Source organism: Onychostoma macrolepis, chromosome 23 (genome assembly GCF_012432095.1).
Source record: "Onychostoma macrolepis isolate SWU-2019 chromosome 23, ASM1243209v1, whole genome shotgun sequence".
NCBI classification, from domain to species: domain Eukaryota; kingdom Metazoa; phylum Chordata; class Actinopteri; order Cypriniformes; family Cyprinidae; genus Onychostoma; species Onychostoma macrolepis.
Window position 1 is genome coordinate 9,073,300 of NC_081177.1, and position 27,106 is coordinate 9,100,405.

The window sequence follows — 27,106 nt, forward strand, 5'->3', positions numbered from 1 at the left end:
GTTAATGTAATCATGTTTTTTTCTATTAGTATTCTTACATAACGTTTTCACATACAAAGGTTCAAAGGTTTTTGAAATATATTATTTTGAAAAAGGCTCTTGTTCTCTCTGCATTTCTTTGATTAAAAATACAGCAAAATAAATAAAAAATGTAAAGAAATAATTTTTAATGTACAGTAATTTTTAATATATAAGAAAGAATAAAAAAGAAGAATTTTTAATATATTAGAAATAATTTGTAATATATTTTAAAATGCAAGTTATTCTTATGAGGAGCAGCCGTTACTCTAGAAATCATTCTAATATGCTGATTTGTTACTCAAGTAACATTTCTTCTTATTTTTCAATTTGTGCTGCTTAGTATTTTCATGGGAAACTGTGATACATTTTTTTCAGGATTCTTTTAATAGAAACTTCAAAAGGACAGCATTCATCTAAAATAAATCACTGTAAAAACATTTACGGTAAAAAACCGGCAGCTGTGGTTGCCGGAATTCTACCGTAAAATATACGGTAGCAACATTTTAGGTTTTACGGTTTTAACTTAAATTTACAGTTAAATACCGTAATTTCATTAACTGATTTAATGTTAATATACCAACCTATTGAAGTACTGAAATCTGTTTTGTACCTTTTGAAATACACTGATAACCACCAAATGCAGGTGGTAATGAAAAAGTCACATGATGAACGAAAGCCCATCACAAGCAGCTTTTAAATAATAACATATATAGAAGGTGCACAATGTCATTCACACAAACATTAAATACCATCATGGTCATTAAACTGAAATATGCAATAAACATTAATTTAACAACATTAGATGTAACATACAACCCTAATAAACATAACTGATAAGAAAAAACTACGAAGAAACCTAGTTATTTCAAAGAAAAAACATCAAATTCAAACAAAATTTGAAATGCAACGCAGGGAATTCTGGGAATGTCAATTTACGTTTTTTCCCTGTAAATTTTACATTCTTTTTCACTTCCAAAAGCAGTATTTCACCATAAAATTGTCTGAAATGTCTATTACAGTTTTTCACCGTATATATTAGGGGAATTTACCGTTTACCATCTTACAGGTTTTTACCGTAGCTTTTTCACAGTTTTTTACCGTTAAAATCACGGTCATTTTTTACAGTGTCTTCTATAACTTAATAAATGTCTTTACTGTCACATTTGATCAACTTGATGTGTCCTTGCTGAATCGAAGTATCAATTTATTACTCCAAACATTTAGTGTACATTTTTGTATGTATAAACACTGAATCATGCAATATCAACATACTGACAGCATCATGTAAACCCTTTCACATACATACAACAACTTACAAATATTAAAAGACCATCTAATGTCTGTCAGAAAATAATTTGCAAGGGCCTTCTGCAGGTGAATGAGCTCAAGACCTTTTAAATGGAAAATGTTTAACGTAATTATCATCAAACCTCAAGAATTATGAAATATAAATAAAACAACATCAACGTATGGTGTAACATTCAGGTTTCATATTTTTACTTATGTGTGTGCTGTCACTGACAATCTACCAATACCATGATTTCAACACTGTGTGAAGCTCAAATGATACATAAACATTTGTACGTCTTAAAAAGCTGTTAATTCGTAAACGTTTCACATGCTGTAAATATTGGACAGTTCAGTGTCTAAGCACACAAAAATGCACTTTTGAAAGAACCACACTTTAAATACAATTATCTATATTTCTAATAAATAAAGGTTCAAGGTGACATCATGTTGGCTTTTAATAACGTTTTGCATCCTAGTTTTCATAAATGTTCTATGTCTACTAATATATCAGGGCTCTCAATAGATTATGTGTCATACAGTATGTCTATATTGTACAAATCGTTGTGGATGACACTTAACATACAGCAAAGGAGCACGAAAACAATCCTGTTTCATTAGCGTTTGTAATGCACCAGTGGTTTGTCATTATTATTCTGCGTGTATTCATTATATAAGGAGAGAAATCTGAACGTATGCCATGATTATATTCCACGGTTCCAAATGAAATCTGGTCATGAAAGATTAATTCCAGCAGCTGAAGCTTTTGTGGTTTTTGTTAGACCATACATTTTAGCCTCTATTGTGTTCGTGCTTGTAATTGGGAATAGTTTTAACCTCTGTAGTGTGTGCTGGGCTGAATGACAGAATTTAACGGGACACACTCCATTCATCATCCTGCAAATGAGAGATGAACGTATATTTTCATGTGTCATTAAGACAAAGGACACATTATTCTGTCTGCATCAATGCCACAACATCATTTATAAAGTGTTTTTTTTCTTTTCGGTAAAGCTGAATAAGATGGTGTCCAGTCATCTTTGATCAACCAGCAGACACACACACATGCACATGATTTCACTTCTGAGAGATGTGTTTTATTACTGCACAAATGCGCTGCTGTTCGTTGTTGCAAAATATTCCACAAATTTAGTCGAGCTGTTTACAATTAATTGATCAAAAAACATTAATACTGAACATCATATATCAGGCTAGTCAACAAAGAGCGATCCAAGCCAGATACCCACCATGTGTCTCTATCGGTCCATATAAGCATGTGTTTGCTTTTCTCTGCAGTCACGCAACAGTGCGCTTAAACTGATTTCCATCCATCGCTTTTGAATCCTCAAACTGTATTTGGTAATACTGATCCTAATGGCCATTGCAGGGATGGAGAGACAGATTGTGAACAGAGAAAATCGTCTGCTGTGAAAAAAAGCTAAAAGAACAAGAGCTGGCAGAGCAGGGCTGATATTCTGCCAGAGACTTCCATAAGAATGTCTGAGGGTGAAACAAAACACACACACACACACACACACACACACACATTTGGGTTTCAGGAGAAGCTTTTTTGTACCGCAACATATCATTTACGATGGAATCTTGACAATGGGTCTCCTAGCAATTGTGGCTTTGGCAGTTTTGTAAACAGACTTACAGTGAAAATAAAAAGAAAAGTACAATAGAGCGAGCAGTTAATGACACCTGAGATGGCGAGAGACTGACCGAGGAGAACAACAGAAGCGGCTGGAGAAACTTTGTGGTGTGGGGAAAGAATAATTTTAGCTGGTGTGGGTTCAGAGGTTTATTCTTAAGTGAAAGTCTTTTACTTATATTCACATGTCATTGTATTTACACAAGCTCTAAAGTGCTTCAGGAATACCGTAGTTTTAGCATGTCCAAAGACTTCCAAAACAAGTACTAGGGTGGTCCAATGATGGTATCAGAAAGTAATATTATGGTACTTTGTAATAAACCATGATGCTGAAATTCATTCAACTGACCTAAGTAACTTGATATTACCATAATACAATTTGAAAACATGCTATGCATGTAGTGTGAACAAACATGGTTATACAGTGTTCTGCACAGCATGATGTTACCATATTAAATCTTCAAGATATGGTGGTACTAAGACCAAAAAACTTGGTATTACTATAGTACATATTGAAAACATGGTATTATCTGCACAACATGGTATAACTGTAGTACATGTCTGAAAACAGGGTATTACCGTAGTGTATGTTCAAAAAAAACATTGTGGTACTATGTCCAAAAGAAAAAAAAAAGTTGGTACCATGACCCCCCCCCCCCATGTCCAACAAACCATGGTAGAAACATAAAAAACATGAAAATTTTTATTTTTTTTAAAAACACTTTCTTTTTAAGACCTTTTTCATCTTAGCAAGTATCCATATCTCAGAGATGGTAAACGAATACATGATTGATGCCTGGTCCCAAAGACTCACATCACGTGGTTTCCAGCTTTTTAATGGATGTACTTCTCAGATGATTCTATCTTTTATCAAGCTGCTATGATATAGTGTTATATCATTACATAATATTACTACTAAACCTGAATCACATAGTAAAAACTAAAGTTCATTTCCCCATTAAACCCTCAAGACTGAAGCCACACTCTGGCAGTAAGTCAAATACTAGTAAGCACTTCCTGGTAAGTGTTTTTCTAAGAACGGCAATAAGACAATCGCATGGAATGCGGGCCTGTTCAATCAAGCACAAGCAATATTGTCACATGAAACTTTACAAAAGCTCATTAAGTAGCATTTGAGCTCAGTGAAGAAGAACAAACACCTTCAAAAGCTCATCTCTCTCTCTTTCTTTTTTTTAAATGAAAATTTATTTTGGTGTGCAATGCAAAAATAGTAATTTTAATGAGTATTTTAGTCTATTTGACCAGTTATAAAACACTTTTGAAATAAAATATATTGAGCATTAAGATATTAAGTCGTGTTTTTTTTATAGATTCTATATTAAATATTAGTGTATTGTCTTACTACACTAGCAGATTTCTTTCTTTCTTTTTGTTTTTTTTTTTTTTTTTTGTTGTACAAACAGGTGAATAACAAAGAAAAAACTGCCATTGCAATAAAACTATCCAACACTTACACTACTGTTCAAAAGTAAGATTTTTTTCATGTTCACCAAGCCAGCAATTATTTGATCAAAAATGTAATAATATCCTGTAATAATAACAATTTGAAAGAACTATTTTCTGTTTTAAAGTGTGTTAAAATTAGTGCTGTCAATTGATTAAAAAAACAACAACTAATTAATCACACTTTTTTTCTGAAATTAATCACGATTAATCTCACCTAACATTAAAGTTTTTAAATATACTTTTATATTGAAATAATTTCACATACAATCTAGAAACTACTGTAGAAAAAACATAAAGACAATATATTTGTTTAATAGTATCTTTTTTATGACTGAAGGCGATTATCACTGATTAATTAATTTTTTAGGATTCTCTGATGAATGTAAAGTTCATCAACAGATTTTTAGTAACAATCTCTTCGGTGTCACTTTTAATGTTTTCCTGCTGAATAAAAGTATTAAAAAAAAGAAAGAAAAAAAAACCTACTGACCTTTGTTTATTATAGATTAGTTTATTATAGATGTAATCTATAAAAAGTCATAATATCATAGTATCTTTTTAAAATACTTTTTTAAAGACAAAATTTTAGACTATTTCTTGTTTAACTTTTCTTTTCTTTTTTTCCTCATGCAGTGTTTCTGTAATGGTCATTCGTTGAATGCATTTCTATTCTAAACATTGTTTCTGAAGCACCTCTTCAAACACACCTTTGCTGCTTAAAGCTCAGAAGTACTCTGGACTCTTAACACTTTCACTTCATTACTCTTGGCATCAGATCATCTTGTTTTTGAACCGTTGTAAAGTACAGTTTTTTCCTCTAACTCCTCTGCCACACTATTTACTAGTCTTTTGCGGGTCAACCCAAATGCGAGCGCTATTTCAATTAAAGTTAATTCAAATTCTGCCTCACCGCCCCGCTGATTGAGAACAGTTGTTGTTCACAGTTTTCTGAAAGGTGACATTATTAAGCTTCCAGAAGCGTTAAACTTTTGGCTTCAGGAGGTCTGGCAACTCGCCCTCCTGAGTTTTGCTTTTTATCTGTCTCCTGCATCTTTTCTCTCTTCCCTTTTCATTGAGAGTCAGCGGTTTTTTGGCTTGTGTACCTCATTATTTCATAGGTTTGTTTAGGTTGGAGTGGGACGTGGGTGTACTTTCTACTCTGATATCACTCCAGTGAGCTTGACTTTTTCACAGAAGAGAATAGTCCTCCGGTTAAAGGCTCTTTTTTCCTGCTCACTCTGCAGGTTTGGCTCTTGGGAAATGCTATCAGAGACTCAAGTCACAGAACCCAAAGCGCCAACTGTGTAGCCTGATTCATGCGAAACCTCACAGTGATGTTTCATTTTCAAGCACAGCGATCACATTCAGCTAATGGAGGGCCACGCCGTTCCCAGCACCCACTGAGACAACCGTCAGATGACGAGGCAAAACAAAGTATCAGTGATTGCGTATATGACCTTTGAACTTCAACTGAGCAACATGGTTTTGAGAAATTACTTCAAAAAGGTGTGTGAACTTTTACTGGATGTCTTTAAATTGATGCTTTGTAAATTTATTATAGATACCATATTTGACAGCTTTGGCTTATTTAGGCCAGATATTTCAGAGAATTCACTATACTACCACCACTTTTGCATGTGGTATCAGCACAATCTTATGCACTAACCATTGATATAAAGTTGAGTTCTAAAGTTACATTGTGAGTCAAAATGTAACTTCATATCTTATAACGGGATATTACATCTCCCAATGTGACTTTATATCTAATAATGTAACTTCATATCTTACAAAGTAACTCTATATCCCATAATGTGACTTTGTATCTTACAATGGAACTTTATATCTCGCGATATGACTTTAGCTTGCAATTGTTTTTCATAGTTGTGACTTTATATCTCAAAATGTAACTCTATCTCATAATGTGACTATACTGTATCTTACAATGTAACTTTATATCTCACAATATAATTCTGTAACACAATGTGCAATTACAACTTTGTTTCTCATACAGCAGTTGTAACTTTTTATCTAACTAACTTTGTAACTCACAATGGTACTTTTTATCTCGCAATGTAACTATATACTGTATTTTGCAATGTAACTGTCTCATAATGTGACTTTATACCTTCCAATGTAACTTTATATCTCATAATGGCACTTCATATTTTGCAGTCTAACTTTATATCTCATACTGGGACTTTTTATTTATATGAATATATTTCTCATAATATAACTTGCGGTTGCAACAATCATAGTTGAGACTTTATATCTCATAATGTGACTTTATAACTTGGATATAAATTCACATTGTTACACTGTGAGTCAAAACGTAACTATATTTCTTATAATGGGATGTTACATCTCGCAATGTGAATTTATATCTTACAATCTAACTTTATATATCACAATGGGACTTGGGGTAACACTTTATTTTCAGGTGTCCATAATACAGAGTAATTACCTAGTTAAGTACTTAGTAGTAACCGTTGTACTTACATGAAACAAAATGTACTTAAGTTATGGAACAGCCTGGATTTACAGTTTGTAATTATGTAGATGTAATAGGCAGCTACTGCCGAGTCTGTTACACAGCTACTTATGTAACCAAAAGATTGTTACATATGTGTTGCAGACTTTATACAATGCAATTATAAATGTAAGTACAGAGACATAACCTACTATTTTAAGGTGTCATAATACAGAGTGATTACCTAATGAAGTACACTTAAGGTGTCACGAATCTGGTCTGCACTTCCATTCATTCACCACCAGAGGTCACTCGCTCACCACATTGACTTTCACACCACACATCACAATGGACTGCGTTTCCCATCAGCCATCTCACCAATCACACGCTCACCTGATCACACACACACAGCTGTAACCAATCACACTCTCTATTTAAGCCATGGACTTTCTCTCCCTCGTGGCCGAGTATTGTATGCATTATCGCTGCCCTACAGAGCCCTGTTAGTTTTCCTAGTCTTGCCTTGTCTTGCCTAGCCTTGCCTTTGTCGGATTGTGTTTTCCCCTGCCTGGACTATCGCTCACGTTTTTGGATTACCTCTCCTGTCTCGCCCCTTTGGATACTGTTAACCGATCGTCGACCCACGCTTGTCTCTGTTTACTCTTTGTCTCGCCCATGTTATACCTGTTTGCCACTGTTTGACCCTGCCTGTTATGACCACGTCTCTTGTCAATAAAAGTCTGCAGATGGATCCGCATGTCTCACGTCTCGTCAGCCCCGTAACAGAATACTAGGCCACAAAAGGATCCAGCAGTTTTTCAGATGGACACTGGCCAGGTATGGACGCAGCAAAACTGCTATTAGCTCTCAAGCAGGACACTCGATTCCTCGAGAGCTACATTCTAGAATACTTGGAGATCGCTAATGATTCTGATTTACCTGACTGTTTACTCATAGACTTTTTTGTGAGGGCATTAACCAGCCGCTCAAATCACGATTAACCCTTGAAGGTCCCCATTCGTCTCTGAGTGATTTTATGGACTATGCCTTATTGACTGTTGGTTCAGTGTTCACAGTGGGTGTCGCGGAGGAATGCGACACTGCACTCACTCATGTAATGGCAGCTACACTAGAGCACGCTCACAAAATGTCGGCCACAAATTCACCCCTTCATGTCATTGCTGCCATTCAAGAGCCAAGTCAAGTCACAGTTAATGTCAAAGAGCCAAATCAAGTCACAGTTAATGTTAAAGAGCCCAGTCAAGTCACAGTTGATGTTAAAGAGCCCAGTCAAGTCACAGTGGATGTTAAAGAGCCCAGTCAAGTCACAGTTGATCTTCATGAGTCAAACCAAGTCAAAGCTGATTTTCATGAGTCAAGACAAGTCAAAGCTGATCTTCACAAGCTAAGTCAAGTCACCGTTGATCGTCACGAATCAAGCCAAGTCAAAGCTGATTTTCATGAGTCAAGACAAGTCAAAGCTGATCTTCACAAGCTAAGTCAAGTCACCATTGATCGTCACGAAACAAGCCAAGTCAAAGCTGATCTTCACGAGTCAAGACAAGTCAAAGCTGATCTTCACAAGCTAAGTCAAGTCACCGTTGATCGTCACGAATTAAGTCAAGTCAAAGCTGATTTTCATGAGTCAAGACAAATCAAAGCTGATCTTCATGAGCTAAGTCAAGTCATGGTTAATGTCAAAGAGTCAAATCAAGTCACAGTTGCTGTTAAAGAACTCAGTCAAGTCACAATTGGTCGTCATCAACCGAGTCATGTCTCAACTGATCTCCCAGAATCTTGCCCCGTCTCAGCTGATCATCCAGAGTCACTTCACGTCTACGCTGATCTCCCAGAGTCACAGCACGTCACAGCTGCCCGTCCAGAGTCACAGCACGTCACAGCTGCCCGCCCAGAGTCACAGCACGTCACAGCTGCCCGTCCAGAGTCACAGCACGTCTCCGCTGACCGTCCAGAGTCACGTCACATCACCGCTGACCTTCCAGAGTCACGTCACGTCCAGGCTGACACACCCAGATCATCAAGCTCAGTCTTCTACTATCCCAGTTTGATGTCTAGTTTGAGGGATGTACCGCTGGTGTCTGCACGCACGGCTGGTATCCCCAAACCAACTCACTCTAACCCTCCTGTTTTTATGCATATTCCTCTGTCTGAGGCACTTCCCCTGATGGGAATCGCTTTGTGTTGCGTTTGGGCTGCCTACACCACCGCAGAACTGCCCGAGGTGGTGGCGCCCGCTGTAGCTTCTTCAGAGGTGGCGGTCCACGCTGCAGAACCTCCAGAAGCGGCAGGGCTCGCGTCGGCCCCTTGTATGGTGGTGGTGCCCAGTAATGTACTCTCAACCTGTTGTGTTGCGGTCGAAGAGACCGTTACTAAACTCTCCCTGTGTCCTGAGTTTACTGCTGTAGAACCTCCAGAGGTGGCGGCAGCTGCTGCAGAACCTCCAGAGGTGTCAGCGGTATCCGTCGGTGAACTCTCGCTCTGTCCTGTCACGGCTATGGAGGCCGTCAATGAACTCTCGTTCTGTCCTGTCACGGCTATGGAGGCCGTCAATGAACTCTCGTTCTGTCCTGTCACGGCTATAGAGGCCGTCTATGAACTTTCTGTGTTCCTTGCCTCGGTCCTTGGGTCCGTGCATGTTCTCTCTCCTTTCTATGTCTCCGTTCTCCCTAGGTCCCAGGCTCTGCTGTGGGTTCCTGATTCGTCGTGGTGGGCTCCTGCTCTATCTGCTCCACCGTGGTGGTCTTCGGGTCTGTCTGCTCTGCTCTAGTGGTCTCCACCTGTTCCGTCTGCTCCGCTGTGGTGGTCCACTATCTGGCTCTGGTGGTCTTCTGCTCTGCCCTGGTGGGCTCCTGCTCTATCTGTGCCGCCGTGGTGGTCTGCTGTCTGGCTCTGGTGGTCTTCGGCTCTGCCCTGGTGGGCTCCAGTCCCGTCTGCTCCGTCTGCTCCACCCTGGTGGGCTCCTGATCCGTCTGCTCCGCCCTGGTGGGCTCCTGCTCGGTCTGCCCCACCCTGGTGGGCTCCAGTCCCGCCTGCTCCGCCCTGGTGGGCTCGTGTTCCGTTGGCTCCGCCCTGGTGGGCTCCAGTCCCGCCTTCTCCGCCCTGTGGGCTCAAGTCCCATCTGTTTCGCCTCCGCTCCACCTCCCTCCTGGATTATAGACTGTGTGGAGCGTCTGGAAGCCGCTCTTTGGGGGGGGGGGGGCTCTGTCACGAATCTTGTCTGCACTTCCATTCATTCACCACCAGAGGTCACTCGCTCACCACATTGACTTTCACACCACACATCACAATGGACTGCGTTTCCCATCAGCCATCTCACCAATCACACGCTCAAAAGTCTGCAGATGGATCCGCATGTCTCACGTCTCGTCAGCCCCGTAACATAAGGTCTGTTACATATGTGTAACAGTAGCTACCTATTACATCTACATAATTACAAACTGTAAGTACAGGCTGTTCCATACCTTAGTTACATGGTAAGTACATTCAAGTACTTAGTTACATGGAAGATTCATGCAAATTAGCCGCATTGTCTATAGTCTGTGTCTGCATCGATCACAGCGAGATCATCTTACTGTATGGTTGGAACCAGTTGATCTAGTGAGACCTTCTTACTACTTTTTCTTTCAGAGAAAGAGAGAGAAATTAAACACTCCCACATGGCTAGAAGAGAAGCGTGATGGAGCCCAGATGTGTATGTATGAGGAGAGCCAGCATTAGCTGCTTTTGGACTGAAACTACACCCAGATTGTATGTAATTTTGTTGTCCAACACTGATGGTTTGGAGCGATAGTGGGGCTGATTCAAATGAGTCTGATTGCTGGCCGTTGATCCTATGGATTCTGAACAAATACAGCCATAATGGATGAAGGTCAAGGACTAAGAGTCAATTGATTTGATCCCAAGAGCATTTGTAGAACAGTACAGTAATGTTCATACGAACAGCGCTAGCAAGAAGGTACAGCAGCACTCAGAGTAACTTATGTAATAGCTGTTGGATGGAGACAGAAATACTGTTCTAGAGGCCAACATCATCTTGCATATCATGGTTAATGTTACCCTTCCGTGTGCCGAATATCCCTCTCTGTGTTTCCCCTCCATTTTAAGAGTGTGAGGACGCTGATGTTCCTGTTCCAAGAAAGGCTGTGGCCAACCCTCCAGCCTGCTTTAATGTTATAATGACTGTAGCAAATCACAACCAGAAGATAGAGGCGCTCAGCCATTTGCCTGCTTCTTCTATGAATGATTGTGCACGCAGTTGGCTGTACATTCTTAAAAATAAAGCTTCATAAATGGCTTTTTTGCAGGTTATCGAGTTTAGCAAATAACCTTTTTCTATCAAGAATGATTATTGAGGTCTTTTTTTGGAGAATAAAAAGTATTATTTATGTTGCATTATATGTATATATTAATATCACGTTTTATTTTTTTGTATACAAATTGTATAGAATATTTTTCTTGAATATTAAAAAGACACATTTTATATTATCTTTATTTTATTTATTAAAATATATAACTATGATTTCAACATAATGCTTACAGCTAATTGTCTCTTTAAAGCTATTGTTTTTGCATTTTGTGCATATGAACTTTAAACAAAATATATAATACATAAAATCATTTTTTATTGTTAATTTTATTTTAAAATAAAATTAAAATTGATTTATTACAATTGTGTACGTGCACAGAAATGCAAGCTTGTTGTGCAGATTAAGTTGAATTCAAGATATTGTCATGATTTTTGACTAGCATTAGCTGTTAGCAGAGATATGTTGAAAAAGTAAACAACACATTTTCTGTTGTGTTATGTACATTGTTTGCTTTTAATCTAGCCCTCAAATCTCTCTGTGTAATCTTTGATTTTTCACCATTGATTGGATGATATGGTCGGATGCTTTTGGCTAGTCTGGGCCTGTTTGTTTATCAAATGAAGAACAGGTTTTTCTGGTACCATGGTGACTTTGAAGACATTCAAAGGGGACTGTAACTGTTACAACTGCCAGCAATGAATTAATGAATGAATTAGATTAAATCAATACTGTACTAATATAGAAACAGGTAGATTCTTTGAATAGATGACAAAGCTGGTCTGAGCTGTTAAAAGTTGTGCTGATGCCAACATTAAAATAATGAAAATGCATTTCTAGTGAACTGGAATCTGCACATCTTTCTCCAGTGAACCTCATTAACATTACATGACATTTTTGGCAAATTATGAAAAATGTCAAGTTTGTATGTGGAGTGTGTCATTTCTGCACCAAATGAGCAGCACTAATTAAAATGTGTTTATTTGTGTGGCCCAATTGGGATGGACAAAATGGCGTGACCTGTTTATCAACAATGAAAGATGAGGGAGTGTTTGGAAACCTTTTTTTTTTTCCAATTCTGTTTACTGCTGCTGATGGAGAAAAAATTACTCACTTTAAGAACCATTTGCAGAGGTTCTTATGATTTTATCTGCTTTGGCTCAACAGACATACAGATGATAGTGTGATGATTGTTTTTGACAAATCAGCAGAAACTAAATATTGAACAGCCGGGCATTTTTAGATATTTAAAACAAAGTGACTTCAAAGATTCAGCTATAAATGAAGTGCAGGATGAGTCTCACATCCAGAGTCCTCAGAGTTGTTTTGCAACTCAAAGATGTTCCAGATGAGTTTCCCCTTTTTTCCCCAGGTTTTGCGGTGTTGTTCTATAACCTCAAGCAGGAAGTTTTACAGAGTGAGGCTCGGAGTAAGCTTTTCCTTGTGTGTCATCATCACTATATCTGAAAATAATTGTGGAGATCATCTAGTGTAACAGAATTTAATTTTAAAACCATAAAGATACTACCCAATACTCCCAACATCTATCTCAACAACAATAAGGACCCTAAACTTGGGTTCAAGAAGTAACTGTTTGTGTACTGATGAAAATCTAATATTTAATATATAATAAAAATGTAAAATAAAGAAATAATTGTATAATAAAAAAGTCCATTTACATCACTTAAACCGCAAAAAAAAGTTGCTTACCTGCATGTGACCATTAGTTGACATCAGAAAATCAATAAATTCTGAATATTTTACTGCCAATGTTTAATATGTAGTCATTTAGTTAATAAATAGTAACTTTAGTTTAACTATTTTAAAATGTAATATAATTTTAAGTACTTTGTTTTGGTAATCTGATTTAATCAGTTACTACCAAGTATACTGTTTATTATTTTTCACTTTATGTCACAACTACTTTCTTTTTTTTTTTTTACTCTAAGGCAGTATGAGAAAACTTATATATAATAGGATATTCTGGTCCCTTGATGGCTGAAATAATGAGATTTATTTTGGCCATTTTATGATCTGCTGGGTGAAAGTTGTCTGATGTCCTGAATATGTATATAATACTACACAACTATCCGGGTATTTGAACTTTTGCTCATGTGCATATAATACAAACAGTGCAGGATGAGTTATGTGCTCAATGTACTTTGTATGTAATGTACTTTGATTTAAGATTCAAATCCGTACCGCAAATTATGAGCTAAAGCAATAGCATTGCTGCCTTCGCACACACTACTGAATATAATTAGTAGCTGTCACCTCTCAGGGTAAATTATGACAATCTTCTGAAAGTTTGATTAAGAGTGAGCATGTCTCTCTACACCTTTGAGTGCCGTAACAGTCCCTAAAAAGCACTAAAGCTTGTTCTGTGAGTCTCCTGTTCAATGATGTGACGTCAAAGAAAGAACGGCTCGCTATCCCCCTGAAACCTATTACAGAAGTTTTCCTTCTCTTCTCTTGCAAAGTCTGTTCGTTTTTCTTCTTCTGCTGCACAGTAATGTTCAAACATTTGATCTGATAAGAGTGGAAAAAAGCTGATAACAGATGTTTAATGGTCTGGCCACATATCACAATTGAGTAACACTCCGGGCCATTGCAGAAAACCCAGTAGTGAGTGAGCAGCAATGCAAGAAATGTAACATTGCTAGAAAAAAGTTCTACTCAGGAGATATTCTGTTTGCTAAGAGTGCTGCAAGTGCAATACATGTCATTTCATCAACTTGGTGCGTGTTGTGACATGAATGAGATTAAGCTCATAAAACTGGATGACTCAGATTTGCACTTGTGCCCTTCCAGCAGACTGTCTTATCATTTCTATTTCTGCAGGATTTGCTTTGCCTCCTCATTGTCCTATTCTAAGGAAGAATAGATTGAGGTAAGAAAGCGACGGGAGATGGGAAAGTTTACGCAGAAGACTGGACTGAGGACAGAGAGCGCGCGAGAGAGAGAATGGACACTTGGCAGTGTGCTGAAATCTGAGAGCTCATCAATCACTCTGTAACGTTATGTAATGGAGCTCTGCTGGAGAGGGTGGAGACCCACACGAACAGCTGCGGCCGATCTGAGCACGCTAAGCAAGAGTAAGCGGCGCTGTGGGAAAGCGAAGAAATGTGGGAGTAGGGGTGGAAAGCAGCTACACCGCATTTATCCTGCGGCTAACATCACGATCGGCATAGTCAGGATGATTTTGATATTATAATGAACTCTGTACACTGTCTGCAAAGAGCTGGAGTGCACAAAGACGACAATTCTTCGGCATGCACGCTTATCCTGGAAACTGTGAATCCATGCATAATGTATGCACTCCAGACACACAGTTTAACAGATAGCCAGTAATGTGGTGGTGTTTTGTTGTAGCAGTTACAATGCAGGGCCTGTAACGGGAACATTCCAGGGTTGGGTTCTGGAAATAAAAATCCCATTCATTTTCTTCATAGAGAAATCGATTTTTAAAGATTATGTATAAACCTTGACAGACAGATGAACCATGAGCTTGGAGGTTATTAATCAATGTTATATGCTTCTGTTGAAGCAATCAGCCAGTGCAATTTTAACATCACTCAAAAAAATTATATTTAATAGCCAAACTTAGGCGAATAACACAACCCATAAATATTAAGAGAAAAATCTAACATCAAACTCCTATGAAGCATATGATATAATCATGTCAGTTTCTATACATTCTCAACTCTCTTCTATATACACTGTTCAAAAGTATGGGGCCGGTAAGATCTTTTCAAAAATAGCAATTTTCTAGCGACATGTTAACAACATGCTAATCATGCTAAAAACATAAAAGCAACATGTTAACTAAATGCTAATCACATTAGAAACATGTTAGCAACATGTTTATCTTGCTATCAATATGCTAATCATACTAGAAACATGCTAGCAACAGGCTAGTATCATGTTAATCAAGCTAAAACATGCTAGCAACATGTTAATCATGCTAGAAACATGCTAACAGCTTGTTAAATCACGTTGTCAATGTGCTACATAGCAGCATGCTATCAACAACTAGGCCTATCTAATATATCTATCTAAATTATAAAGCTTTTACAACTGCCTCATACTTTCAGGTTAGGCTTTCTCAAGCCAACCTAAAGTTTGCCATGATAAACTTTTTTTTAAATCTAGTTTATTCCTGTGATGGCAAAGCTGAATTTTTAGCATCATTACTGATCGTTAAGAAATCATTAATGTTGTATTAGTGTTCAAGAAACTTTCCTTTTTATTATTACTGTTGAAAACAGTTGCGCTAAATAATATTTTTGTGTATTATATTATATTATATTATATTATATTATATTATATTATATTATATTATATTATATTATATTATATTATATTATATTATATTATATTATATTATATTATATTATATTATATTATACATAGCCTACCATAAAGTTCGTACATCATTTGCAGTGTTTCATGGGATTGTAGTTCTTTCACTAATAAAAGTCAAAACATGTTGTGATTGATTTCAGAGTTTTTTTGTTTTTGTTAGTTTTTTTTAGCTAAGAACTATAACAAAGAAATGTTTAAATGAGAAAATGAATGGGAAAAATACTTCTGGAACCAAGGCCTCTAAAAAAAGTGTCTAGTCACTGTTGGGCTCTGTTTATTCCTGCTGGTGGGTGTCATAACTACATTATTATGTTGTCAAAAAGCATGTTTCTCTATTGATGGCCTTTTAAAGTGACTGTCTGCTTTTTCCCAACACAATTATTTCATTATATTATAGAAAATGTTCTCCAAGGGAGCAGTTATATTTGCAGGGCTCTTAAAAGCATGAAATGAACTTTTTTGCTTTTGACAAGTGATCAGTCACATGTTTCTGAAACCGAGTGCCCATCAAGCAAAGATGGCATCCTCTAGGTCGCGTACTTCAAGGGGGTTATGTGCTACAGAAGCCGAGCGTCTGCAATTGAGATGAATGTGAATGCTATCGGATAACTTTCTCTGTGTATTACAGACCTCTGTGGTTCATTCGCTGCAAGGAGCGAGCCAAAAGGCATTACCACTGTGCCCTTGAGGAGGCACTTAACCTCAGGTTTCTCCATGGGAATTGTCCCTATAATAAAATCATGCCATCATTCTGTTGGAACATCTCACAGGCTGTTTATTTGGTAATAACCAAAGATCATATTCTATCCTGAGACAAAATCTGCTAATAACAAATGCACTGATTTCTACTTGGCAGGCTGTTTGACAGCTACTACAGTAAGACTTGTGTGCCAGACTTATCCTTCATTCAGCATGTGCCATGGCAGGCATCTTCTCACTTGGATCAAACCACGTTTTCATGCACGTTAGGGCTCAGAAACATGAGACATCACGTTTGGTACAACGGTGCCATTGCTCGATGAGGAACCAATGCTGATGCAGCACTCAAAATAAATTAATGGAGTTACAAGCAAGTGTGTGTTGAAAGTTTCATCTTCAACAGCTCAAAGTAGAAAGCTGTCAGTCACGCTCCTGACCTTCACATCAAGAACATGACCTCAGAGGCCTGGAATCAGAGCCATATGATCACCACGCTATGAACGCAGACCCGAGAGGTCATTTGAGAAGCTGTTATTAGCCCTGAGCTCAGGGTGAAGGAAACATGTAGTGTTCACAATCACGGTGTGGCCTCTGCTTCAGTATATGATCCAATTTGCTTTAGATTGTTCTTATAGAATGTGCATCAAGACTGCGAGAAAAGTTTAAAGGTTTTTACACGAGCCCCGCGCAGGTGCTACTAAGCTCCTCGGAATGTGTTGATACTAATCCCATTTCAGTTTAAGCTATTAAACCATCTAATAAGTTTTGATTTATCTGTTCCCCGCTAAGACCTTGTTAACATGTGAAAAGCTACTGCGTTTCAGGAAAGGTTAGGGGTTATGTGTTTCTTGGAACTCTTGTCGATTCCCTCTGTTGGAGTCTCTTCATGTTAGTAATTACGCCATAGATTAAAAATATGTAGTTATGGGTTTACTAAAAGCTTCACTGCCTTGCAATTTTTGTGGAAACCGGGCCTGTTTACTTGTTACTGTGATTTCTTTTGATGTGACAGTTTTATGGGGTATGTTTGAGGTGATCTGCTGTGAGGAAGCAATTAGCCATCTTTTCCTGCTTTAGAAGTGGGAAGACGCCACTTGTCAACTTTTTAATGAATGACTTTGATGGGCACTTACGGGTTTGAAATGGTATAGCATGTACATCATGTCTGCAATATGCTCCCTTTTGTCGCTAAGCAATGTTGCATTATATACCTACAGAATGCGCTTTTCCCTTCGCTGGTTGTCAAACAGACTGATAGATACAGGATCGGTGCATTTTCCCCGGCATGACATTCTTTCATTTTTGCTCCATCTCTTTTGCTTTGAAGTTTGAGATGAAGGGGAGAACAGCTGGGACGTCTGAAGCCAAAGGAAGAGTGTGGGAGGTGGTGTAAAGTGAAAGTTAAGCATTGTGGGTAAGTGTTTGTGTGTGTGTGTGTGTGTGTGTGACAGGTGTCCACTGTGTCTCGTTGGAAAGGGACAGCAGCTATATTTAGCACCTCTGACAAGTTTCCACCACTCCTGTCAGGCAACAACATACCCATAATTACAGCGTATATGTGTATGTGTGTTTCAGTTTTCCTGCATTTTAGTCTGGTATTTAACGTCAGAGGTCCGTACTAGGCTTTGTGGGAGTTCTTGTTATTTGTAATTCATCCACCGACATGTTATTTTGCTCTGTTTCTTGATTAACATGCAAACCCTGCAATTCAACAGTTCTGATCTGATTCATTTTAATTCCAACATACTGTTTGTACATTTATTACTAAAATACAGTTTCTCCTCAATAACCTTCATCTGGCTTATTTCCATTCAGCAACAGAGAGACATGTTCTGCTGTACTTTACTTCCACCTAGTGGATGACTTCAACATCACACAGGAAGCAGAAGCATATTTTGGCCATTTTCAAAAATTTGTAATAGTAATGCATACACTTACTATTCCTACAATATATACTGTGCACAGAATGCCCATTTTCAATATGCACACAATACTGAGCAGTACTTATGTTAATGTGCACTGGCTCTATACTGTAGTGTATAGTATATACTACAATGCGTTTGACTTGCCATTTCATTTACTGTGTGATTAAATAATTTAACATATTTAACATCTCTTTTTGACCCATTGGGTCAAAAAGAGATGTTAAAAATGTTAAATTATTTCATAATTATTCATAAGTATACAAATAAAATATAAAGAATATATATTTTATATAAAACATAACTGGAAAGGCAAAATACCCATACATCCCAGATGATAGCATTACACACACATAATGTAAATCATGTGACAATTATGTAGCATACTATGTTTTGAAACGTTTACAATACTGTTTTACTTACTGTTTTTGAAGGACTGTGCGGTATTCAGTGAGCTAGTATCGACATCCTCCTAGATCTATCTTTGATCTATGTCGATTTTGATTCTGTTACAGTCTGGCTTCTTTCTCTTGTTCCTGCAAAAAATAAATAACAAAATTTGGTGGCAATTCAAATGAGAATGACATTACATAATACTGTTATGAAATATATAAACAAAAAACCCGAAATTTGAAAATGTGGTTATGTAATAGCCCTTTGAGACAATGTTCGAAAGCAACAGAAGTACCGCAGTGTAAATTTAGTGTAAATTGACTTACTGAATGTCATATGCTGTGCTTTAAAGTTGTTTGCATAATTACGTCACCAAATGCGGTCTAAGAGCTTTTTCAAAACCTGTGAATGCAAACACTGTCATTTAAAATTTGGTGGCAGTGAAGTGACTGTGATACGTGTATGGAAAGCAGTTAACTGGCTCTTTGAAGGGAGAGGAGCGGTGGGTTTCCCTGTCAACACCATCTTCTCAGTGGCAGATGAGGTCAGACAGGAGGGGGTTGTTCTAAACTGCCAACAGGATGAAATTTAAGACACTCTCCAAGGCCCCCCTATCTGTGACTCCTCCAATCCTGCTTCACGTTGTTATTCTCGGTGCCCTCTAAGATTTATGCTGGTCACTTACGACTTTCCTTCGCTTTGCGACATTGTGATAGGTAAGACGTTTACGTGTTAGATTTGCATGGACAAATCTCTGCTGTACTTACACCATAGCTGGATTTGAGATTGATTTGTGTTATCAGCTTCCCATAAAATGGACCATTCATACATTCAATTATAAGTTCTCTGCCTGTTATGCAACTTTTCATGACCTTTGGAAGTTAGATGCATGCGTGGACACCTGCAATGTGGACAAATGGGAGGTAGAGCAGTAACGTTATTACTTAGCTTTAAAAGTAGACAGCATGTTTATTCTCTCATCCCTTAAAATCGGGTTTCATTACAAATTACGTAATTGTCGCTACAAGGTTGCATTATGCACTAAATAAAACAACTGTATGTATAAAAAGAATAAACAAAATGTATAACTTTAAACACCACCTAATTTAAAGTAGATTTGGGTTTGAATCGACTGCTGGCAAGCAGTGGAGTTTCGTTTTTGTTCGAATCATTTAAGTGAATGAATCATTCTGGTTCGAATGAATCATTAGTATTTCTTGTTCAAAAGTCGCCTCCTTTTGAAGCGCGTGACCTCCTTCCTACCCAGTGATTTGATAATGGCTGGATTAGGAATATCATTATACTCGTAATATTTAAATATATGTATTATTTGTAAATAATAAGCATAGCTGTATTCTCAATTCAGCCGAACTGAATGATCTTCTGACCTTCTGAACGATTCGTTCTCTTCGTTGCAAGTCAGACTCACAAGGAAAGGGTGCGGATGAATTATATATAAACATGACTGATGCTGATTCATACATAATTAATAGTTTTAAGAACAATATTGAAACATGAAAAAATATTTATTGCCGTATTTAATTTGGGAAGACGCTTATTATCCCTATATTATTATGACAGGTGTCTTTCAGTGTTGAACGAATCCGTTAAATGATTCGAATGACTCACCAATACAAAAGAAAACACTCGCTTGTCGCCACCTACTGGCTTAATTATGTAATCGACAGAAAATATCACCAAATGAATTATTGAATAAAATGTAAATAAATCATTGTAGTGAACGGAGTTAAAGATTCTACGCACTGAATAAAAATATTTGCTATTTACTGACGACAGAAGCACATGTGCGTAGATTAAAGCCGCTTTAAAATAGTAGACGTTTCACAGAAAACATCTCTGAAAAAAAAAAGCACCTCAAACTAATTTGTAAAAATTAAAACCTTAACTTAAGTCGATTGTATGCTAAAGTTTTAAACAACAGACTGTGTTAGTTTATTATTTTCAAAAGTATTATATTCTGGTGTACATACACTGATGGAATACATCATAGCTCGTCTTCTGTCGAATTACTGCACAAACTCACGAATCTGCTCATGAATATTAATTTAAGCATGCAGACGTTGCTTAGTAAGCTAGCAGGCGCGTCCCCTCACGTGACTAATACATATTAATGAGCTAAGCTTTCTCCGTAGTACTATTGGTGAATGCGTTTCCTATCTAGGAAGTTAAACATTTCGAGTAGTGATTCAACGCTCTTAAGCATTTACAGTGATTAATATCGTTATCGATAGCGAAGTTTCATATAATGTGATGAATATAAACACAAAAGAAGGGCTAATTTGAGACGGTAGGCTGTTCTTTACGTGACTTTCTATTGCTGATGTGGAGCACAAACCATCATGATCCGTGTGTAACCCATCATTGTTTTCCGCATCTGTCCTTCTCATCAATAACATTCCGTTTCGATGCACAAACGTGTGGACATACATTTATTTGCTAGAGAAACGCTTTGTTGTGAGATTTGTCAGTGATATCTGTGAGAATGTGCGATTTGATATTGCTATGGCAACGTGTCATCAGTGCTTATGGACCAAAACATCAATATCATCGGTGTGATGAGAGATCAAAGTGAAACCTTTTAGATCAGATTGTTGATACATTTTAGATCATTATATTTGTATCATTGTATTTATATTTAAAAGTAGATTGAAAGAGCTGATTTACAAAGTACTAATGCAAATATCTGTAAACTGATTATCATACATGAATACATTAACAGGGATGCGGTAATGCTAGTGCAGCTTAACTGTTTACTCATGCTTTATGTTAAAAATAAATAACTGATTGATAAATCACTTACAATGAATGTTGCGAGGAAAAATATGTTTATTTATTTGTAGATTGGGGTTCAAAAGACTGCTACCTCACTAATAAAAGACTGGAATTGGGAATGTAAATTAATTATCCAATAAACAATGTCATTTTAGTATCATTGATGGTTTGAATCAGTTTTTAATTTTCTTTTTTTTTAATTTTCATTTTAAAATCAAATGAGAAATGAAAATTAGAAATTAGATTTTTTTTTTTTTTAATATTTTATTTTATTTGAGTTCATGTTTACTTAAAGTAACGCAAATGTGTCATTTATTGTTTTATTTTTTTAATGGCCTTTATTTTAAGTTTTAGTGAGCTATACTAATCTTGGAAAATAAACAGGAAATTGTTACGGTGGCCGAGAGAGCTCAACGTGCTGCAAATAGAAGAAAACACCTGCAAATTAAGCAAACAACTTCATCAATTTGACAACACATGCGGTGCAAATGCTCACAACACAACCAAACAAAAAAACATGCAGCAAATAAAATTCTTTATTTGTTTGCGTTGTGAGAATTTGCAGCACCTGCTGTCAAACTGATGGATATGTTTTCTTGATTTCCTGGTGCTTTTTCTATTTGCATGTGTTTTCTGAAGTTGCAGTGCGTTGAGCTCTCTTGGCCACCGTAAATTGTAGGATTTAGAAAAAGCAAACCTGGTAGTATAAGAGTTGATTTTTAACATTTAAGATATAAACATTTGTTTTTACTATTATATATTTATATATTATGTAAAATCTTATTGTATCCATATATTTCATAATTTTATTCAGTGTTTTTCTGAACAAAAATAATGCAAAAAAAAAAAAAAGAAAAACCTAGAATCAGAATTCGCTTGAATGTTTATTACATCACCAAATATTTATGTTTGTTGTGCAGCTTGTAACTCAAATTATTTTCATTCGAAAAATGCAAAAAGAAAAGAAAAAAAAGAAGCATCTGGTCTCAGACTTATGAACCCCAGCCATATGTTTTGGCATAAATTAACCCCCTTTTTTTTTTGGATGTACCTGCATCGATGTTGAAGAGCTGTCTTTAATTGATTTTCTGTTGCTCAGAGGGAGCGGACCTGAGACTCCACCATGGCAGGAGACGAAGTTCGGCAGAGGAAAGGAGGTGGCCGCAAGAAGCCCAAAAAGGGGAAAGGGAAAGGGCAGGGTGGTTTGGATCGGACTGGCAGTCTAGATGGGCAGAATGACCTGCTGTTACCCCCTCCCACCATACCACCCAAAAAGCCTGTGGAGGACAGGACCAAAACAGCCCAGGCTAAGATAGAGGATGAGTCGGCCATTTCTATCTGCCTGCAGGTGCTGTTCCCCTACCTGCTGGCTGGGATGGGGATGGTGATGGCAGGCATGGTGCTGGACAGTGTGCAGGTAAGAGACTTTTGAAGAACTTTCTGCAACTTTATGTAACACTTTATAGCCTGACATGACTTTCCAACTGTTTGAGGTTGATGCTATAGCAGCTAATGTGCCCACTTTAATTATCCAGCATGTCAAGTGCTGATATTTATGGTCCTCACTTACAGGAAGCAGAGTGTGAGGGAAATTAATGTGATGATTAAAATTCACTCGGTAAGCGAGGGACTGGAAAAACACTCCAATCATTAAGCATTAATGCAGGTGTTCACCCAAAAATTATATCACTTTGAAGTCATTACAAACCTGTATGTTTTGTGGAACACAAATTGAGATGTAAACCCAGGATTCCAAGAAATGAGTCAGAATTGCAAGATATAAACCTGAAATTTTGAGAAAAAAGTCGGAATTGCGAGATGTTGACTATATAGATATAAACTCAGAATAGAGAAATAAAATCAGAATTGTGGGTTGTAAACTCAAAATTAGTCAGAATTGAGAGATGTTAATTCATAATTGCAAGATATAAACTCAAAATTGGGAGAAATACAGTCAGAATTGCGAGATGTAAACTTGGAATTGCTAGAAAAAAATGTGAGATGTTATGTCTTACAATTATGTCTCACTCAGTTGTGATAAATAAAGTCCAAATTGTGTGTTATGAACTCAGAATTGTGAGATGTTAACTTAAAATAGCGAGATATAAATTCAGAGTTGTGAGATAAAAAGTCACTATTACCTTTTTAATTGTTTTATTCCGTGGTGGAAACAGGCTTCCATATGAAAGTAAATATTGAATATTATATCCTGTACCTAAAATTTGTTGTTATAGAACCAGTTGTCATAATAGCCTTAAGAGATGCTGTGTCCTGACGGTGTTTAATGAATGAGATCAAAGATGTGTGTTGTTGATGTGCGTCTGGATTTGCTGTGTCACGGTGCCGTGTTCACGACCGAGTGCTGAATCATGCCCCTCTTTCCAACGTGTCCTCTACGTACTGGCAAGCGGTAGAGTGGTGAGTAATCGAACAACGCTGCTTTTACAACCCCATGGGTTCTCAATCTGTCTCTTTGTCTCTCGTACACACTCTTGTTCAATCTCGATCTATCTTTTCCTCTCCTCTTTTCCTTTCCCCCCTCTCGTCCGTGTGCCAAGCACTCAGCCCATTCACAGCTGATAAGACAGGTTCAGTCAGAGGAAACATTAGCAGAGAGCAGGACAGGGGGACATACGCAAGACTCTGAGCAGATGAAACGGTTGATGGGAAGTAATAAGGGTTAGACGAGTGACTGTTCGAGGGCCTGATGCACCGGTGAGGAGGGGGTCTAAAGGACTGCCCACTGGAACGAGTGGAAATAAAGCCTCAACATGTGTTTCTGTCACGTTCTGGACCCGTTAGACCAGGCCTGATGACGGAGAGGAGTTTAAATCGACGCTGATACGGACAGGACCGTTTGTCATGTGAGTCACGACTCACAGAGAAGCCGCGCTCTGGAGAACGTAGTGTTCGCGTACATGGACGTTCCAGCGACCTACCAGTGAAAAAAGAGGCAGCTTGGGAATTATTGTAGCAGTCTTCAAGCGACAGCCGTAGAGAACAACTAGATACTTCATTTCATCAGGCATAAGGCAAGTCTCGAAGTTTTTCAAGAAGTGGATTTTGGCGTTCAGAGAACCAACTCAGCTGAGACTTTTATGAATGTGAAGGTTCTTGTTGGATTTTGCTCGAAAACCCACGTGGCATTGATAGATGAATGAATGACATCTTCAAGAAGAACTGAAATATATACTGCGTGCTTCAGCCAACTTTTTGGGCCTTTGCTATCGTGGGACAATCTGAAGATACTAAATAACCTCATCGTTTAATCTTAAGAACATCCTGTTTTCTGAGTCAGCATATTATTATTGTTCTTCCCAACCTGTTTGTCTTGAGCTTCTTATTTAGTTTCGAGACATTATGAAAGGAACATTCAGCCATCTAGGAGGGTGTTAAAGGCTTCCAGGAACCCTTGTCGTTCTCAGCTGTGGCCCTCACCATTGGGGAATGGGGTAACAGAGATGGTGGTCACTCAGTTAGAGCTGGAGCTCTGTTATCAGGGGAAGAAGCTCAGAGGTTTCACCTGCAAGCTCACTCGTTCGGCTCATGGGTTCTTGCCGGAGAGCTCATATATCATCGCTGCGCAGATCCTACTGCCTTATCTGCTGGGCGGACTGGGGATGGTGGCGGCCGGTATCGTTATGGACATTGTCCAAGTATGAGCGATTTAATCTAGATTTGGTGTATTTCTTGGTTGTATCTGTTATTGAAACTGTAAATAATGCTGTTTTACAATCAGTATTGATAACCATTGGCGGTACCATGGTTTAGTGATGGGATAGCATGGTATTTTGATATACAAAAAAGTTGTAGTTTTTTGGACATGTGCCATGGTAGTGCCATGATTTTCATTGAAGTACCTTGGAGTATGTGTAACTGCAGTATTTTAGTAAGGGCATGATATTATATTCATATACCATGGTATGCTCACGTTACTTCAGAAATGTTGTATAGTTTAGTTTTTTATGTTTTTAAGTTTTTGTTAGTGGGTAAATGTTGAAGTATTTCAGTACTGAATGTTAAAGACATAAGCCAGGTTAATAAGAGAAAGAATAATAGAATAAGACTAAAACTAACTTATTCTAGGTAAAATCACTGCGATGCATGGCTTTGATTGGCTTAATGCTTTAATAACATGACATCAACAACAGCTTGATAACGGAAAAAAAAAATCATAAAATTAATTGATCAATTCATTTGTTTAATAAAATTATAATAGAATTTTAATTACTTTTATATAAAAGGTTCAAATGTGAAATTTTTAACCACTTGCAAGGCATTGTTGTTATTTTTAACTAACACTCAGAAATATTTTTTGTTAATTGAAAAAATACATTTTAAAATAAATTAAGTATTAAATGAAAAAAAAAACTTAAAAGAAATTAGACATTAAAAATAAATACATAAAAAATAACAAAATAATAAAATAAATGAAAATAATAAAATAAATATGAATAGAAATAAACACACACACACACATACATACATATAAAATGGCAAAAACCATTACAGAATTACTGAAACTGTGCTTATACTGTATGTGCCATTATTACACCTTAATCTAAACTCTAGAATAACATAGATCTAAAGCTATTGCATTCTAGCACAAAATATTTGGATATTTCAGTTAGCAATTAGCATACTCATTTTTTTGTACACTATACAGTTGTCTCATGATATCAGCACGCTTCACAATCACATGCTAGCTTCTAGTTCCTTGTGTTCCTGTCCTCTAGATAGACGTGGTTGGCATGGACTGTTTGTGTCTATTAATTGAATTCTCTTGGGGGTGGGTGAGATAGACCGAGCGAGAGAATGAAAGCTTGTTTCTAGAGCAGAAGTGGGCTAGATCCCAGGACGGGCCTGTGACGTGACACCCCTCAAAACAGCCTGGATTGTGCCTGTGATAAAAATACCAGCCCCTGGCTGGCTGGCACCGGTCTCTTATCTGTTCATTTAAACATTATGGCTATTTTTAACTTCATGAGTGGGTTTGCGAAGAGAGGAGCTCTCAACTCGTATACTGACACGTACTAAATATAAATACACACTTGCACAGCAAGAAGCCATTCATATTCAGTGAGTCACTGACACTTTTGTCAGTTTGCCTGTTATGAGAAGATATTTATGACTTTGCTGATGACTAGTCTATGTTTTGACTGGAAGTATCAGAAAAAAAGCTGAAACTGACACCTAGTTTGAATTTATCTGTACTCATTCATTCGACTGAGAGCATCTAAGTTTATGGCCTGTACATTAAGATGTCACTCAGTTTTAAAATGTTGACCATGATGGCCACATTAGCAGTGATAGATGTGAAAGCCAATGCGCTGTTCTGTGTAAAGTACCTGTTTAGCTTCAAATTCTTGAAAAGTTCAGCTTGTAATTATGGACCTACTGTAGGTATGGGGCTTCAGTTCCCAGCAAGCAACACAGCTCAAATAATCGGTAATGAGAATTAATGTTTTGGTGTTTACTGTTGCATTATTGCACCAGTGTTATTATGTTTGTTGCCCCTTTGAGTTATGCAGTGTCAGTTTTGAGTGCAATTTCACATGGAAATCATTGTTTGCACTCCAAATGAATAGTGATGGTTATTCTAATTCATTTCATTGAGAGGGTTCTTTTGGATGGATTGCTTCAGTGAATGCATTCAAAAAATAGCTTGTCAGTTGAATTTAGTTTGAAATTCTTTTGCTATATTCATAACAAA

The 27,106-nt window shown here is 37.4% G+C and overlaps 1 protein-coding gene and 1 long non-coding RNA gene across 6 annotated transcripts in view; one reads left to right on the forward strand and one right to left on the reverse strand.

Moving 5' to 3' along the window:
- LOC131531582 (solute carrier family 41 member 1) overlaps nt 1-27,106 on the forward strand; it is a 58,549-nt gene that overhangs the window by 23,872 nt on the left and 7,571 nt on the right. The window contains exons 3-4 of one of the 5 annotated variants that reach the window (XM_058762428.1): nt 17,613-17,699; nt 22,493-22,810. In XM_058762428.1, the coding sequence (XP_058618411.1) occupies nt 22,517-22,810 (294 nt within the window). In that variant the 5' untranslated portion in view covers nt 17,613-17,699; nt 22,493-22,516. Of the gene's footprint in view, nt 1-17,612; nt 17,700-19,161; nt 19,317-20,749; nt 20,909-22,492; nt 22,811-22,839; nt 25,050-27,106 lie in introns of those variants that run through there. The other 4 variants (XM_058762427.1, XM_058762426.1, XM_058762429.1 and 1 more) reach the window with 4 other exon arrangements.
- Nucleotides 1,753-19,871, reverse strand: LOC131531585 (uncharacterized). The gene is made up of 4 exons (XR_009268726.1): nt 19,702-19,871; nt 19,368-19,501; nt 18,631-18,743; nt 1,753-2,808 (listed from the first exon to the last, which is right to left on the reverse strand). It is a non-coding gene; the product is annotated as an uncharacterized LOC131531585 (long non-coding RNA).